This window comes from Panulirus ornatus, chromosome 23, assembly GCF_036320965.1.
Source record: "Panulirus ornatus isolate Po-2019 chromosome 23, ASM3632096v1, whole genome shotgun sequence".
NCBI lineage: Eukaryota > Metazoa > Arthropoda > Malacostraca > Decapoda > Palinuridae > Panulirus > Panulirus ornatus.
In genome coordinates, this window is record NC_092246.1 from 8,046,035 (window position 1) to 8,065,204 (window position 19,170).

The window sequence follows — 19,170 nt, forward strand, 5'->3', positions numbered from 1 at the left end:
TAGGTAGTATGTTTGAGGAAAGGAACCTGGATGTTTTGGTGAGTGAAACAAAGCTCAAGGGTAAAGGGGAAGAGTGGTTTGGGAATGTCTTGGGAGTAAAGTCATGGGTTAGTGAGAGGACAAGAACAAGGGAAGGAGTAGCACTACTCCTGAAACAGGAGTGGTGGGAGTATGTGATCGAGTGTAAGAAAGTAAACTCTGGAATGATATGGGTAAAACTGAAAATTGATGGAGAGAGATGTGTGATTTTTGGTGCATATGCACCTGGGCATGAGAAGAAAGATCATGAGAGGCAATTGTTTTGGGAGCAGTTGAATGAGTGTGTTAGTGGTTTTGATGCACAAGACCGGGTTATAGTGATGGGTGATTTGAATGCAAAGGTGAGTAATGTGGCAGTTGAGGGAATAATTGGTATACATGGGGTGTTCAGTGTTGTAAATGGAAATGGTGAAAAGCTGTAGATTTATGTGCTGAAAAAGGACTGGTGATTGGGAATACCTGGTTTAAAAAGTGAGATATACATAAGTATACGTATGTAAGTAGGAGAGATGGCCAGAGAGCGTTATTGGATTACGTGTTAATTGATAGGCGTGCGAAAGAGAGACTTTTGGATGTCAATGTGCTGAGAGGTGCAACTGGAGGGATGTCTGATCATTATCTTGTGGAGGCGAAGGTGAAGATTTGTAGGGGTTTTCAGAAAAGAAGAGAATGTTGGGGTGAAAAGAGTGGTGAGAGTAAGTGAGCTTGGGAAGGAGACTTGTGTGAGGAAGTACCAGGAGAGACTGAGTACAGAATGGAAAAAGGTGAGAACAAAGGAGGTAAGGGAAGTGTGGGAAGAATGGGATGTATTTAGGGAAGCAGTGATGGTTTGTGGCATGAGAAGTGTGGGAGGTGGGTTGATTAGAAAGGGTAGAGTGGTGGGATGAAGAAGTGAGATTATTAGTGAAAGAGAAGAGAGAGGCATTTGGATGATTTTTGCAGGGAAAAAATGCAAATGAGTGGGAGATGTATAAAAGAAAGAGGCAGAAGGTCAAGAGAAAGGTGCAAGAGGTAAAAAAGAGGGCAAATGAGAGTGTCATTAAATTTTAGGGAGAATAAAAAGTTTTTATCGAGGATGTAAGGCATGTGTACGTGTAGGAAGAGAGGAAAGTGATTGGTTCTCAGTGAATGTAGGTTTGCGGCAGGGGTGTGTGATGTCTCCATGGTTGTTTAATTTGTTTATAGATGGGGTTGTTAGGGAGGTAAATGCAAGAGTCCTGGAAAGGGGGGCAAGTATGAAGTCTGTTGGGGATGAGAGAGCTTGGGAAGTGAGTCAGTTGTTGTTCGCTGATGATACAGCGCTGGTGGCTGATTCATGTGAGAAACTGCAGAAGCTGGTGACTGAGTTTGGTAAAGTGTGTGGAAGAAGAAAGTTAAGAGTAAATGTGAATAAGAGCAAGGTTATTAGGTACAGTAGGGTTGAGGGTCAAGTCAATTGGGAGGTGAGTTTGAATGGAGAAAAACTGGAGGAAGTGAAGTGTTTTAGATATCTGGGAGTGGATCTGTCAGCGGATGGAACCATGGAAGCGGAAGTGGATCATAGGGTGGGGGAGGGGGCGAAAATTTTGGGAGCCTTGAAAAATGTGTGGAAGTCGAGAACATTATCTCGGAAAGCAAAAATGGGTATGTTTGAAGGAATAGTGGTTCCAACAATGTTGTATGGTTGCGAGGCGTGGGCTATGGATAGAGTTGTGCGCAGGAGGATGGATGTGCTGGAAATGAGATGTTTGAGGACAATGTGTGGTGTGAGGTGGTTTGATCGAGTAAGTAACGTAAGGGTAAGAGAGATGTGTGGAAATAAAAAGAGCGTGGTTGAGAGAGCAGAAGAGGGTGTTTTGAAATGGTTTGGGCACATGGAGAGAATGAGTGAGGAAAGATTGACCAAGAGGATATATGTGTCGGAGGTGGAGGGAACGAGGAGAAGAGGGAGACCAAATTGGAGGTGGAAAGATGGAGTGAAAAAGATTTTGTGTGATCGGGGCCTGAACATGCAGGAGGGTGAAAGGAGGGCAAGGAATAGAGTGAATTGGAGCGATGTGGTATACAGGGTTTGACGTGCTGTCAGTGGATTGAATCAAGGCATGTGAAGCGTCTGGGGTAAACCATGGAAAGCTGTGTAGGTATGTATATTTGCGTGTGTGGACGTGTGTATGTACATGTGTATGGGGGGTGGGGGTTGGGCCATTTCTTTCGTCTGTTTCCTTGCGCTACCTCGCAAACGCGGGAGACAGCGACAAAGTATTAAAAAAAAAAAAAAAAAAAAAAAAAAAAAAAAAAAAAAGGTGTTTTGGAAGGAGGTAAATAAAGTGCATAAGACAAGGGAACAAATGGGACTTCAGTGAAGGGGGCTAATGGGGAGGTGATCACAAGTAGTGGTGATGTGAGAAGGAGATGGAGTGAGTATTTTGAAGGTTTGTTGAATGTGTTTGATGATACAGTGGCAGATATAGGGTGTTTTGGTCAAGGTGGTGTGCAAAGTGAGAGGGTTAGGGAAAATGATTTGGTAAACAGAGAAGAGGTAGTAAAAGCTTTGCAGAAGATGAAAGCTAGCAAGACAGCAGGTTTGGATGGTATTGCAGTGGAATTTATTAAAAAAATGGGGGTGACTGTATTGTTGACTGGTTGGTAAGGTTATTTAATGTATGTATGACTCATGGTGAGGTGCCTGAGGTTTGGCAGAATGCTTGCATGGTGCCATTGCACAAAGGCAAAGGGGATAAGAGTGAGTGTTCAAATTACAGAGGTATAAGTTTGTTGAGTATTCCTGGTAAATTATATGGGAGGGTATTGATTGAGAGGGTGAAGGCATGTACAGAGCATCAGATTGGGGAAGAGCAGTGTGGTTTCAGAAGTGGTAGAGGATGTGTGGATCAGGTGTTTGCTTTGAAGAATGTATGTGAGAAATACTTAGAAAAGCAAATGGATTTGTATGTAGCATTTATGGATCTGGAGAAGGCTTATGATAGAGTTGATAGAGATGCTCTGTGGAAGGTATTAAGAATATATGGTGTGGGAGGCAAGTTGTTAGAGGGAGTGAAAAGTTTTTATTGAGGATGTAAGGCATGTGTACATGTAGGAAGAGAGGAAAGTGATTGGTTCTCAGTGAATGTAGGTTTGCGGCAGGGGTGTGTGATGTCTCCATGGTTTAATTTGTTTATGGATGGGGTTGCTAGGGAGGTGAATGCAAGAGTTTTGGAAAGAGGGGCAAAAATGCAGTCTGTTTTGGATGAGAGAGCTTGGGAAGTGAGTCAGTTGTTGTTCGCTGATGATACAGCGCTGGTGGCTGATTCATGTGAGAAAGTGCAGAAGCTGGTGACTGAGTTTGGTAAAGTGTGTGAAAGAAGAAAGTTAAGAGTAAATGTGAATAAGAGCAAGGTTATTAGGTACAGTAGGGTTGAGGGTCAAGTCAATTGGGAGGTAAGTTTGAATGGAGAAAAACTGGAGGAAGTAAAGTGTTTTAGATATCTGGCAGCGGATGGAACCATGGAAGCGGAAGTGAATCATAGGGTGGGGGAGGGGGCGAAAATTCTGGGATCCTTGAAGAATGTTTGGAAGTCAAGAACATTATCTCGGAGGTGGAAAGATGGAGTGAAAAAGATTTTGAGTGATCGGGGCCTGAACATGCAGGAGGGTGAAAGGCGGGCAAGGAATAGAGTGAATTGGATCGATGTTGTATACCGGGATCGACGTTCTGTCAGTGGATTGAATCAGGGCATGTGAAGCGTCTGGGGTAAACCATGGAAAGTTCTGTGGGGCCTGTATGTGGAAAGGGAACTGTGGTTTCGGGCATTATTGCATGACAGCTAGAGAATGAGTGTAAACGAATGGGGCCTTTGTTGTCTTTTCCTAGTGCTACCTTGCACACATGAGGGGGGAGGGGGATGGTATTCCATGTGTGGCGAGGTGGCGATGGGAATGAATAGGGGCAGGCAGTGTGAATTGTGTGCATGGGTATATATGTATGTGTCTGTGTGTGTATATATATGTGTACATTGAGATGTATAGGTATGTATATTTGCGTGTGTGGACGTGTATGTATATACATTGTGTATGGGGGTGGGTTGGGCCATTTCTTTCGTCTGTTTCCTTGCGCTACCTCGCAAACGCGGGAGACAGCGACAAAGCAAAATAAATAAAATGAGAGAGCTTGGGAAGTGAGTCAGTTGTTGTTCGCTGATGATACAGCGCTGGTGGCTGATTCATGTGAGAAACTGCAGAAGCTGGTGACTGAGTTTGGTAAAGTGTGTGAAGGAAGAAAGTTACGAGTAAATGTGAATAAGAGCAAGGTTATTAGGTACAGTAGGGTTGAGGGTCAAGTCAATTGGGAGGTGAGTTTGAATGGAGAAAAACTGAAGGAAGTAAAGTGTTTTAGATATCTGGGAGTGGATCTGGCAGCGGATGGAACCATGGAAGCGGAAGTGGATCATAGGATGGGGGAGGGGGCGAAAATTCTGGGAGCCTTGAAGAATGTGTGGAAGTCGAGAACATTATCTCGGAAAGCAAAAATGGGTATGTTTGAAGGAATGGTGGTTCCAACAATGTTGTATGGTTGCGAGGCGTGGGCTATGGATTGAGTTGTGCGCACGAGGATGGATGTGCTGGAAATGAGATGTTTGAGGACAATGTGTGGTGTGATGTGGTTTGATCGAGTAAGTAACGTAAGGGTAAGAGAGATGTGTGGAAATAAAAAGAGCGTGGTTGAGAGAGCAGAAGAGGGTGTTTTGAAATGGTTTGGGCACGTGGTGAGAATGAGTGAGGAAAGATTGACCAAGAGGATATATGTGTCGGAGGTGGAGGGAACGAGGAGAAGAGGGAGACCAAATTGGAGGTGGAAAGATGGAGTGAAAAAGATTTTGTGTGATCGGGGCCTGAACATGCAGGAGGGTGAAAGGAGGGCAAGGAATAGAGTGAATTGGATCGTTGTGGTATACCGGGGTTGACGTGCTGTCAGTGGATTGAATCAGGGCATGTGAAGCGTCTGGGGTAAACCATGGAAAGCTGTGTAGGTATGTATATTTGCGTGTGTGGACGTATGTATATACATGTGTATGGGGGTGGGTTGGGCCATTTCTTTCGTCTGTTTCCTTGCGCTACCTCGCAAACGCGGGAGACAGCGACAAAGCAAAAAAAAAAAAAAAATCCATATATATATATATATATATATATATATATATATATATATATATATATATATATATATATATATGTGTGTGTGTATGTGGTTAGCGTAATCATGAAAAAACTTTAAATTGCATCATTTAATTACTATTATCGGAATGTCATTGCCTAATTCTGAATATTTCTTTCAATGTAGTGCGCAAGTGCGCTTAATCCAGCTAATGATATAATATTACTTATCATTCTTTCCTATTAAATACATTTCTGTAAAAAGTGTTGTAGATGATGAGAAAAATATTTTTTTTAGCTATAAGATATCGAAGTGACCTAACTATTTCTCTTTTCTGGTACATGTTAGAAATTGGTTCTTTGCGCAATAACTTTTTCGACGGTGCCTGGAAGTATATTGTGTTAAGGGTTTAGTTCTCTTTAAAGGTAGATATACCTAAATGGAGATAAGTTTATAACACATTTGTGGGTCACCCAACCAATTTCTTTGCAAGCATTGTTTGAACTCCCTGCGTTCGTCAAATACTCGCAAATACCCTTTCCGTAAGGGAAATAAATATGCCTTGAATAAGTTAGTTTTTTTTTTCATTTGTATCAAGACATTTCTAGTATAGTGGAATCATAAGATTTGTATGATGTACATGGTAGAAATTATTCTATGTAATATATAGCAGATGGCTTGCCAGCGGACACGTACGTTTATTTCGTTTGTCATTTGTTTTGTTGTTTATTTACCATGTCAGCTGTTCATCGGACGATATTATTATGGTGTCAACACTTTCAGTTTACGTAGTGCTTTTACAAATTGTTTTTCAAGGCTTGTATACTAGTGAATGTGCCTTCAATATCTTCAGGTATCCTTTGAATAGAGTTGAAAAGAAATATGGAACCTTGCCAGAAAATGAGAGACTTAGACTCAAGAAGGACACGAGAGATATGTTTTATTTTGGTTATAACAGCTACATGAAATATGCCTATCCCAAAGACGAACTTAATCCCATTTACTGCAGTGGGAGGGGACCTGATCGTGATAATCCGTAAGTATATCAATGTTCAGTAAGCTGTATATGTTAGTAACCATGGAACCCTAGTGTAGTCAGCTGTTAATGAACCCAGACGTAACAGATTTTTGGTGTTTATCATTTTTACGGACGTGTATGTTCTGACTATAAGATCTTTGTTTTACTCATTTCGATTTTGTTTTTGCTTTAAAAAGAAGGAATTTGGAGTTCTTTTTGTACTCACTGAAGTTTTGGTGGATTCTTTAAGCCCCACCGATACTATCTTTAGGAAGTGGCTACTTTTGGTTTAGGTGCATATGATTTGTTGTAAAAACAGAAATGGTTACAGAGCATGATGTAGACTCACATATTGTATGGAGCTACTTTCATGAAGGTGTCATGAATATATTTGAGAAACTGTATTGTTGATTAAAGTGAGAAAGTGCCTTCTTGATTGGCATGGTGGCTGTGGCATTTCCTAAACAATGAAAATTGCTAAAGTCCTTGAGGCTTGCTGTAGGATTGGTGATATGATCCTCCAGTACTTGTACAAGTCCCCATCTGTTGATGTAATTTATGTTTGTGTTCATAGTTTAATGTTTTTCTGTATGTATTACTATGATTCTGTTTCATGCTCTCCAACCAGGTGATGCCTTGCTTTACTTCTTGCTATGTAATGGTAAGTACTACACAGTGTTGTAGCCTCTCCTCTGAAATCACCAGAATCAAGAGTTTACATAAACCAGAATCAAGGAGTTTACATAAGTCAACTTTGTATTCTATAGTACTGGTGTATTTGATTGATTCTATACCAGTTATCTTGGATTTCATTGTCTCAGTGCCATACTTCTTGCTGAAATCCACAATTACTGTCATAGCCTTTTCAATGAAGTCAACCAAAATCCATTGAAATCCAGTGTGGTTCATTAGTTGACTTGGTTTCCAACAGTAATACAGGTGTGTTTTATGAATCCTTCAGTTATCTCCATAGATTTTGGTGGCTTTAATTATTTAGGGAGACTCGATTTCTGCTGCCTTCTTTTTTGAACTCTGGGGGATTTTAGATCAGAGAAATACGTACAGAAAAGCAGTAAAATGCTAATATAAACATTTACTTCATTAGTTGACTGGGTATTACTTAGTTCCTAATTCTTATTTGACACTTCAACCCCTGCCAACACTTTGGTTCCATCAACCAACACTTTGGCCCCTATCAAACGTCATTTTGGCACCTCCTGCTTCTATTGTTTCTTACATGAATATCCATGACGTTTATTTTTGTATTATTATCAGTGTTCGTAAATTGATAAAGTATGGACATATGAAGAGAATGAATGAGGAAGGTTAACAAAGAAGATAAAGGTTTCAGAGGTGGAGGAGACAAGGAGAAGGGTGGGACAGAATTGGAGGTGGAAGGATAGAATGAATGAGATTATGGATGCTTATGTATTAGACATACAGGAGGGTTAAAGACATGCAAGGAATAGAGTGAATTGGAGGAATTTGGTGTGCAGGGGGCTACATACTGTCAGTGGGTTCAACCAAGGCATGTAAAGCAGCCAGGGGAAACAATGGAAAGGTGTGAGGGGGCCTAGTTTTGGATAGGGGGCTATGGTATTGGTTCATTGCACAGCTAGAGAATGTATGCAAGTAACTTTTTTTGTTCCTGGCACTTCCTTTAACATTAGAAATAGGAAACAACCATGAATAATGAGAATACTTATCATTACTGGTTTGGGCCCATTCTTATTATAACTATGACTGTCAAGGAGTGATGACAAGTCAATCAAAGATTGTTTAATGACTTATTCAGTTTTAGTGCATACATAGACAGAAAAATAAATTGTTTTGGTAAATCTACATGCAAATAACTTGTGACATGACTGACATTTGAGCACAGCAATCTTGGCCCACTGTTATTGAGTGATGATGAGACAATGATTGATTGCTTATTTGGCACTTTATTCAACTTCATTAGTCAATACATCATTAACAAAAAGACTGCTTGTAAAATCATCTTCGTCAGTTTTGGCCTTGGCCCACCATTATGATAAAGGTAATTATATTGGTTGTTGATAAGATTATGAATGATAGCTTTTCCAACGATTTAATCAATTGCAGTAGTTAGTATATACATAAATAAACATACATAAATAAAGTTGAGCTTATGAAATTATCTTGGCCAATATTGATCTCCACCTGTGTTCATCTTGGTCTATCCTTAGTATAAGTATACTTGAATGATAATGATATGATGAATGATAGCTCTTTGATGATTTGCACAACTTTGGTGGTCAACAAATACTTAGAAACACACAAAGTACTGCATATTAAATCTTCTCAATCATTTTGATACTTAGACACACACACACACACACACACACGCACACATATAAAATACTGCATATTAAATCATATCAGTCTTTATCTAACTTGGCCCACACTCATTACTACCGAATGTATAATTATGCTTTGTAATTATTTGGCTTCAATAATCATTACATACATAGACACATTCTTACACAAACATGTACTACAACATGTTTGTGGATGATGCCAAGCTCTTTAAAGAAGTAAGGAATGACAATGATTGCATCAGCTGACACGGGGACTTGGAGAAACTCCAAATTTGGTCAGATGAATGAACGATGAAAATCAGCCCTAAAAAATGCAAGGTAATGAGGATGGGAAGGTGAAAGAAGGCCCCAGTGCGAATACTATTTACCAAGAAGCAAGCTGCAGAAAACAATGAGACCAAAATTTATTTTTAGTTTTTAAGTTTCTTGATAAAGAGTTTTGCTAAATTTTATCATTGTCATAACATTTTTGATGTGTTGATTTATTTCAGGTGCCTGTACTTCAAATTAAATACTGAATACAGTGTTTTTAACAATTTTTTAAATTTGTAATGAAAAACAATGCATGGCAGAAACCGTGGATTGCTGTGTTGCTTTGCTCATGATCATTTATTAGCAGCGTTACTTTCAACAAGTTAAGGATGCATGACACAAATTTTAAATCAGTTTTATGTAGTGCAAGATACACTGTGAATACTAATTATACTGTAGTATTGTCTTCTTGTTGCTTACGAATGCCAAAGGGAGCTTTGGATTGATTAGAAGTCAGTCACTGAGTTTGTAGGCATCTGCAAATGCCATATTGGAAGATCTGAGTCTCTTAGTAGCTTTTTATTCATAACATTATTTAACTTTCCCTGATAAGATCATCAGTGCTGTCATGAGAGAAATGTTTAATAAGATTTATATAATTTACTTTTGATACCTTTTACACAATGGTATGTAACTGGGAGTTAGCTGTTAGTCACTAAGAGCTGTAGACAGCCCAGTTTATATGTAACATTAGGGAGTGAAAACTCACAGCAGAGTGTGATTTCTTGATAGTTTCTGTGTTATAGCTACAGTATCAGTTATTTTATCATATCTGCAGTGAAAGAGTATAATATCACTCTCTTTTACTTTAGGCATTGTGCAGTAATTATGCTGAACAGACTCAGAAATAGACACAGCACTTCAGGCTTCAGGCGAACATACAGTACTGGCAAGCCTTCCACCTACAGCCAGCCACCATGAGATGCCCACCCTCTTCCTACTTTGGGTTTCCACTTGGGGCTTACCACCCAACACTTCCCTCACTGATGTGTGGTTTGAACTGATGTGCATGTTTTTAATGGATATTTGTTTGTCAGTTTATTTTCTTTAAATATTTGTTGATATCTTTTATTTTATTTGTTTATTCATACTTTCAGAACCAGCATGTTATCTAGTTTGTAATTGTATTTAATGTCCAGTACTTTGGGATTTATTGCTCAAAAATTTTAAAGGGATGCTTGAGATGGATTAAGTAAATTTTTGCCCATTTTTGAAAAATATCCTTTTTGTTGGTATTACTTGTAATCTTTCCAATTTGGATTCAGCTGTTTGAAAGCATCACTGTGATGTTTTACGTTAACTTTAATCTCCAGCTGGTGAAAGTGCCTCCTGAATGTTAACGTCTTTTGAAAACTGACATGGTGAAATTACTCATATCAGATTCTTAGCTCAAAATTGGAGCCAAATCAAGCATTTTTATGTTTGTATGCTAATATTATCCATGGATTTCTTTTCATAATTTCTGAAATAGGGGCTATGCTAAGAGATCTAAAATTTTGCATGAATGATTCTCATGATAAAGAAATAATGCATGTATGTAATTGGAGATATATTTTTTATTATGCACACATCCAATTTCCATTTGTTACCTGTGGTAAGTTGTAGTGGATTTTGTTCTCATTTGAAATTACTTGCAAGATTGATCCTTAGTTTATGCTCTTAAATGGATCCAAGTCTGCATGTCTGTCTTAACTGTACTGCCTGTGGACATATTTTGTTCACATGTTTTCTGTTACTGCTAGTTATAATGTACTTGTGTTCAATAGCTTTGTTAATGATCTGGATTTTCATCAAATCACTAGACGTTATTCTAATTTGATGAAATGTTGGTCAGAGTGAAGGGAATATATCATCTACCTCTGGCTCTCTTCCTAACTCACAGAGATATTTCAAGTGCCTAGATATTTAGTTGATTTGGGTATGGTTTCACGTCCATTATGGCATTGTGATCTGTGTTTGAATTGGAACTAGAAGGTTCATAGTAGTGCAATAACTGTTTTGACACAGAAAAGCAGATGATTTGATAGTGTGCATATTTCAGAGTTTGCAGTACTTTATATTAGATTTTACCTCTTTTTCTGATAACCTGTATCATAATGTTGTACTTAATTCTAAGCTTTTATGTTTTTCAGCAAAAAAAGTATATTTTGATATTTCTGGGTTCCTTGCAGAAATTCCTTCGATTAAATTCTTTTCCTGTACTTACCAATGTATAACAAAGAACACAATATCTAGCAGCTACATTTAATGTAAAATTTAACTGACATTCTGGTGGTAATGTGTGACTAACAGATTTTTCTCTCCTCAGGTCCAATATCAACATCAACGATATCCTTGGAGATTATTCCCTGACTTTGATTGATGCCTTAGACACACTTGCAGTTCTTGGTGACGTTGTGGAGTTTAGAAAAGCTGTTCAGCTAGTCATTGAAAATGTTAGCTTTGATAAAAACTCAACCGTACAAGTCTTTGAAGCTAATATCAGGTAAGAGCTAAGATTTAATGACTTTTATTATTGTTGAATGTAGTTACCCAAAGGAATAAAACTGTCTTCCCAGTTTTCCAAATTCTAAGTTCCCAGCATTGCATGTGATTTCCTTTGTAAGTACACCATTGTTCATCATTCCTTTCTAACAGGTTTGTCAAGAGCACATCTAGAATCACTCATTATTAATATATTATTTTCAGTGTTCATCTCTTAACTTTTTAGAACATCATTGAATGGCAGTTAGTTTTGCTTTTGTTTTGGAAACTCCACTGCTCATCCTACCACATTTCTTCTTTCAGGACTTTTTATTCCAGGCCACACATCTCATTCCACTCCTCTTATCATGGACACTTCCATCAGTGTAGGAAACAACGTCACCTTCCTTAACCCTCAAATTGCTATAGTTTTCAGATGACAATTCATGATTCACTGTTGATATGTAGATTTAGCACAGCTTAGCAGCACTCTGGTTGAGTGTGCCTTTTGTTTCTCCCATGCTCTAGGTGATTAGACAAACATCTTATAAAGTGTATAGATAGTGAACTGTATATTATTTGTGTTGTATAATACTGGCTTCAATGACTGTTGTTGGAGAACATCATGCTTTATGCCCAGTTGAATATCATAAAATTATTTGATCTCCAGAAATTACTGAGGGAGAACTTTTTTGTTCACTCATGAAGCTTTAAGCCATCCCAGCAAGGAACATCTTGCCTTGGATTAAAAGACTTTTGTTAGCCCAATCTGGCCTGTATGTTGGAGTGCATTTTCTCGAGAAACCTTTTCCTGGAGGAGATGTATGTTGGAGTGCATTTTCTTGTGAAGCCTTTTCCTGGAGGAGATTAACAACAGAGGTCTTTGGTTAACAAAGAGGAAAAAGTATTTATCTCGTCAGAAGGCAGAGGGTTAGAGCTTTCTAACCCTTTGAGATCTTGGAGATTCTCTCAGAGTTTGCAAGACTAATTCAGAAAGAAAGTTTTTCACTCTTAAAAACTCACTTTTCTAGGTCATATTTGCATGAATGTATCTGGTACAACATACATTTGATCATAAGCCTCCAAGAAAACAGTTCATATCCCATATATTCATACAGTACAACTCACTTTTCATTCATTTTCCAATGTTCAGTCACATCAGTGCTCTCCCATTTATGAATTACAGCAGTTAGTATTTTTAATTGCACTGTAGTGTCTCTGGATTATCCATATTGTGGTATTGAATGAAATCATTGACAAATTTTCTGGCAACTTCAGATTGTTAGGGGCATTGTTATCAGCTCATCTTCTCATCCGGGATGAGAATCAGCCATTTGGGGACTTAGAGCCTGAGTGGTATGATGGGGAACTACTCGAGATGGCGTCAGACCTCGCCTCCAGATTCCTTCCAGCATTTGACAACTCAAAAACTGGACTTCCTTACCCTCGGGTAATTTCAAAGTAAAATATTTAGTAGTGATGAATAGCATCAAGTGTTATAGGTATGACAAATGGTAAAGTAAATACATACCTCTTTGTATAATTTTATCAAAATCCTAAAGAAATCCGCATCTTTATCATCTGTTTGGAAATTAAGGTTTTACGAGTTAGGGTAGAAAGAATTCTACCTCCATATTCCCCACATGCCATAGAAGGCGGCTGAAGGGGGTGGGAGCAGGGGGCTAGAAACCCTCCCCTACTTGTGTTTCAATATCTAAAAGAGGAAACAGAAGGAGCTAAGCATGGAGTGCTCATCCTCCTCAAAGGCTCAGATTAGAGTGTCTGAATGTGTGCGGATGTAACCAAGATGAGAAGAAAGGAGAGATAGGCAATATGTTTGAGGAAAAAACTTGGATGTTCTGACTCTGAGTGAAACGAAGCTTAAGGGTGAAGGGGAAGAATGGTTTGGAAACATCATGGAAGTAAAGTCAGGTTTCAGTGAGAGGACATGAGCTAAGGGTGGAGTACCACTACTCCTGAAGCAGGAGTTGTGGAAGTGTATGATAGAGTGTAAGGAAGTAAATTCTAGATTGTTATGGGTAAAACTGAAAGTAGATATCCCCTTTGCCTTTGTACAGTTGCACTATGCATGCATTCTGCTAATCCTCAAGCACTTCACCATGAGCCATGCATTCATTAAATATCCTTACCAACCATTTAACAACACAGTCACCCCGTTTTTTAATAAATTCCACTGCAATGCCATCCAAACCTGCCGCCTTGCAGACTTTCATCTTTTGCAAAGCTTTCACTACCTCTTCTCTGTTTGCCAAATCATTCTCCCTAAGCCTCTTACTTCACATACCACCTTGACCAAAACACCCTATATCTGCCACTTTATCATCTAACACATTCTACAAACCTTCAAAGTACTCACTTCATCTCCTTCTCACATCACCACTACCTGTTGTTACCTCCCCATTAGCCCCCTTCACCGATGTTCCCATTTGTTCTCTTGTCTTACGCACTTTATTTACCTCCTTCCAAAGCATCTTTTTATTCTTCCTAAAATTTAATGATACTCTCTCACCCCAACACTCATTCGCCCTCTTTTTCACCTCTTGCACCTTTCTCTTGACCTCCTTCATTTTTCTTTTAAAGATCTCCCAGTCATTTACACTATTTCCCTGCAAAAATCATCCAAATGCCTCTCTCTTCTCTTTCACTAATAATCTTACTTCTTCATCCCACCACTCACTACCCTTTCTAATCTGTCCATCTCCTAAGCTTTTCATGCCACAAGCATCTTTTGCGCAAGCCATCACTGCTTCCCTAAATACATCTCATTCCTCCCCCACTCCCCTTACCTCCTTTGCTTTCACCTTTTCTCATTCTGTACTCAGTCTCTCGTGGTACTTCCTCTTACAAGCCTCCTTCCCAAGCTCACTTACTCTCACCAATCTCTTCACCGCAACATTCTTTCTCCTTTTGTGAAAACCTGTACAAATCTTCACTTTCGCCTCCACAAGATAATGATCAGACATCCCTCCAGTTGCACCTCTCAGCATATAAACATCAAAAAGTCTCTCTTTCACACGCCTATTAATTAACATGTTATCCAATAATGATCTCTGGCCATCTCTCCTACTTACATACGTATACTTTTGTATATGTCTTTTTAAACCAGTTATTCCTAATCACCCATCCTTTTTCAGCACACAAATCTACAAGCTCTTCACCATTTACATTTGCAACACTGGACACCCCATGTATACCAATTATTCCCTCAACTGCCACATTACTCACCTTTGCATTCAAATAACCCATCACTATAACCTGGTCTCATGCATCAAAACTACTAACACAGCTCACTCAGCTGCTCCCAAAACACTTGCTTCTTATGATCTTTCTTCTCATGCCCAGATGCATAGGCACCAATAATCACTCATCTCTCTCCAATCACTTACAGTTTTACCCATATCAATCTAGAGTGTACTTTCTTACATTCTATCACATACTGTCACAACTGTTTCAGGAGTAGTGCTACTCCTTCCCTTACTCTTGTCCTCTCACCAACCCCTGACTTTACTCCCATAACATTCCCAAACCACTCTTCCCCTTTACCCTTGAGCTTCGTTTCTCTCAGAGCCAAAGCTTCCAGGTTCTTTTCCTCTAACGTACTACCTATCTCTCCCCTTTTTTCTCATCTTGGTTACATCCATACACATTTAGGCACCCCAATCTGAGCCTTTGAGGAGGCTGAGCACTCCCTGCGTGACTCCTTCTTCTGTTTCCCCTTTCGAAAGTTAAAATACGAGGAGGGGAGGTTTTCTAGCCCCCGATCCCATCCCATCACCTTCTACGACTCGTGGGGAATCCGTGGGAAATATTCTTTCTCCCCTGTCCCCAGGGATATATATTTATCTATTTTGCTTTGTCGCTGTCTCCCGCGTTAGCGAGGTAGCGCAAGGAAACAGACGAAAGAATGGCCCAACCCACCCACATACACATGTATATACATGCACATCCACACACACAAATATACATACCTATACATATCAATGTATACATATATATACAGACACAGACATATACACACATGTACATAATTCATACTGTCTGCCTTTATTTATTCCCATTGCCACCTCGCCACACATGGAATAACGACCCCCTCCCCCCTCATGTGTGCGAGGTAGCACTAGGAAAAGACAACAAAGGCCACATTCATTCACACTTAGTCTCTAGCTGTCATGTAATAATGCACTGAAACCACAGCTCCCTTTCCACATCCAGGCCCCACAGAACTTTCCATGGTTTACCCCAGACACTTCACATGCCCTGGTTCAATCCATTGGCAGCACGTCGACCCCGGTATACCACATCGTTCCAATTCACTCTTTTCCTTGCACGCCTTTCACCCTCCTGCATGTTCAGGCCCCGATCACTCAAAATCTTTTTCACTCCATCTTTCCACCTCCAATTTGGTCTCCCACTTCTCCTCGTTCCCTCCACCTCTGACACATATATCCTCTTGGTCAATCTTTCCTCACTCATTCTCTCCATGTGACCAAACCATTTCAAAACACCCTGTTCTGCTCTCTCAACCACACTCTTTTTATTACCACACATCTCTCTTACCCTATTTTTTACTTACTCGATCAAACCACCCCACACCACATATTGTCCTCAAACATCTCATTTCCAGCACATCCTTCCTTCTGTGCACAACTCTATCCATAGCCCATGCCTCGCAACCATATAACATTGTTGGAACCACTATTCCTTCAAACATACCCATTTTTGCTTTCCGAGATAATGTTCTCAACTTCCACACATTCTTCAACGCTTCCAGAACTTTCGCCCCCTCCCCCACCGTATGATTCACTTCCGCTTCCATGGTTCCCTCCGCTGCCAAATCCACTCCCAGATATCTAAAACACTTTACTTCCTCCAGTTTTTCTCCATTCAAACTTACCTCCCAATTGACTTGTCCCTTGACCCTACTGTACCTAATAACCTTGCTCTTATTTACATTTACTCTCAGCTTTCTTCTTTCACACACTTTACCAAACTCAGTCACCAGCTTCTGCAGTTTCTCACCCAAGTCAGCCACCAGCACTGTATCATCAGCGAACAACAACTGACTCACTTCCCAAGCTCTCTCATCCACAACAGACTGCATACTTGCCCCTCTTTCCAAAACTCTTGCATTCACCTCCCTAACAACCCCATCCATAAACATATTAAACAACCATGGAGACATCACCTACCCCTGCCACATACCTACATTCACTTCTTTTATGTTCTTTTATTATGTATCATGTTGGTTCTTACATAATTTCTTGTAAGGTATATGTATGTATGTATGTATGTATGTATCTATCCATCTATCTATCTATCTATCTATCTATCCACAATATCCAGATGCTGTGAAAAACTGATCCACAACAGAATCAAGTAAGACATCCCGCTCTCACCCACACAACTAGGCCTCATATCCAACCGCTCTACCACCAAGCTGCATATCAGGCTAACAGAACACATCTGAGATGACTTCAGCCAACCACAGCTCCCCTATTCCACACACTGCTAGTGGGAGTAGACATCATCCTACCCCCAAAACATCCTCACATGAAAACAGTGTCAGATTGGTTGGTCTATTTCATAGTCAGCCACCATGACAGAATACCTCATAGTAGTTTCACCTCTAAACTACTTAAACTTTGCAGTGGAGTTCTCCAAGGAGCATTTCTTCCTCTAACTCCCTCCAGCCTATTCCTGCACAACCTCCCATTACATCTGGCAAACCATAACATGATAGTCCTTTTATAAACAAACAAGCTCACAATCATATCACAGTGCCCTAACACCACAGTAGCAACAACAGACCAGCATTCAGAAAGATTTTACTTGACTTTAGATTGTGCTCTGTATGCATGGTCCTCTTCACATCCTTATTTATTTTAGGTCACTGTTCTTTTTATGGTACATAACAACAGTGTAAGACTATATGAAAAAATTATTACTAATGGTTACCATTAACTTGATATTTGACATTTTCATTAGTCTCTGCTGCTTTATTAGAAATGCCATTTGTTTATTAGGATTGTGTTATAAGGGGATATGATGCAACACTTTGGCTGTGTTGCTCTATTTCTAGATGCCCTAAATGAACTCCCCTTTGCAGGTCAACCTACGAGATGGTGTTCCAGAAGGAAGTCGTACAGACACATGTACAGCTGGTGCTGGATCTCTCCTAGTTGAATTTGGGGTTCTCAGCCGTCTCATTGGAGATCCTGTATATGAAATGTCTGCTCGGAGAGCAAATAAGGTTCTTTGGAAATTAAGAAATTCAAAAACTGGGCTGCTTGGTGAGTTACAAATCATAAGTAAATGCAATTGAGATTTTTGATAGAATTTGTCATTTGTATGTTTGTTTGTAGATTTGCATGTGCTTTATGCTATGGGTATTTTTTTGATTATCTCTTTGGAAGCAGAAGTGAGTCACAGGGTGGGGGAGGCGGAAGGGTGGGGGAGGCGGAAGGAGAGAACTTTATCTCGAAGAGCAAAAATGGGTATGTTTGAAGGAATATTAATTCCAACATTGTTATATGGATGTGAGGCATGGGCTAAAGGTAGGGTTTATTCCAGGTTTATTCCAGCTTCACTATTAACATTGTTGAACGAACCTTCCACTGATAACCAATTGTTGGATGGATTGGAAACATTAGTTTTAGATAATTCAAATATTGTATTTACAAAGTCTTTCCTTACACAATAGTATCTTTAGTGCTGTAATACCATTACCAGTAGAAAGTATTGCAGCAGTTTCTCTTTGGGTCATGAAATGTTGATTAGGAAGAAAAAGAAATTTAATGTAGGCTGGAGTAGGCCAAGGGCAGAAGTGCTAGAATGAAACTCCTACAAGAGTGTCATAGCACCTGTCAAGTTAGTTTTCTTTACATCTCCGTTGTTTTGTAGTACTGGCACCAGCCCCTGCCCCTGGCAGTCCACTCTAACCCAGTCACTAAGTGAGACTTTCTTTCTTTCATACTATTCGCCATTTCCCGTGTTAGCGAGGTAGCGTTAAGAACAGAGGACTGGGCCTTTGAGGGAATATCCTCACCTGGCCCCCTTCTCTGTTCCTTCTTTTGGAAAATTAGAAAAAAAAAAAGAGAGGGGAGGATTTCCAGCCACCCGCTCCCTCCCCTTTTAGTCGCCTTCTACGATACGTGGGAAGTATTCTTTCTCCCCTATCCCCAGGGATAACTAAGTGAGACATCAGAGATAATTTGTTTTGCTTCTACATAATGATTAACACAGTTATATTACGCCTGCTACCATTTTCTTAGCTCTTGCCCTAGACTGCTCACTTCCTTACACTCTGTCACACTCCACCACTCCTACAGCAGTAGTCCTACCATTTCCTTAGCTCTTGCCCTTTCACCAACTCCTGACTTTATTCTGAAGACATTTCTCAACCATTGTTCTCCTTTACCCTTGAGCTTTGTATCCCTCCAAGGCAGACCACCCAGATTTCTTTTCTAAGGCATACTACCCTGTTTCTCCTTTCTTTTCATCTTGGTCATATCCACACACATTTAGACACCCCAGTCTGAGCCTTTGAGGAGGATGAGCACTCACTGCTTGGCTCCATCTTCTGTTCCACCTTTTGAATTTTGAAATGCAATAAGGGGAGATTTCCAATCCCCTTCTTCTGCCTCCTATTGTTACCTTCTTGGACACAGAGAAAGGAGGTAGATAAGATTATTTTCCCCTATGTATAGTTGTGCAAAGTAATTCCAGGAACAGACAAAGAATGGCCGCACCCACTGACAATTATTCTCTAGCTGTCATGTGCAGTGCACTGAAACCACACTCCCTATCCACAACCAGGCCTCACAGACCTTTCCATAGATTATCATTCCATC

At 39.8% G+C, this 19,170-nt stretch overlaps 1 protein-coding gene across 2 annotated transcripts in view; it reads left to right on the forward strand.

Moving 5' to 3' along the window:
• Positions 1-5,886: 5,886 nt before the first annotated feature.
• LOC139756779 (ER degradation-enhancing alpha-mannosidase-like protein 1) overlaps positions 5,887-19,170 on the forward strand; it is a 59,396-nt gene continuing 46,112 nt past the window's right edge. Inside the window, exons 1-5 of one of the 2 annotated variants that reach the window (XM_071676561.1) lie at positions 6,070-6,203; positions 9,649-9,824; positions 11,145-11,321; positions 12,578-12,749; positions 17,427-17,610. In XM_071676561.1, the coding sequence (XP_071532662.1) occupies positions 9,754-9,824; positions 11,145-11,321; positions 12,578-12,749; positions 17,427-17,610 (604 nt within the window). In that variant the 5' untranslated portion in view covers positions 6,070-6,203; positions 9,649-9,753. Of the gene's footprint in view, positions 6,204-9,648; positions 9,825-11,144; positions 11,322-12,577; positions 12,750-17,426; positions 17,611-19,170 lie in introns of both variants that reach the window. The other variant, XM_071676560.1, reaches the window with a different exon arrangement.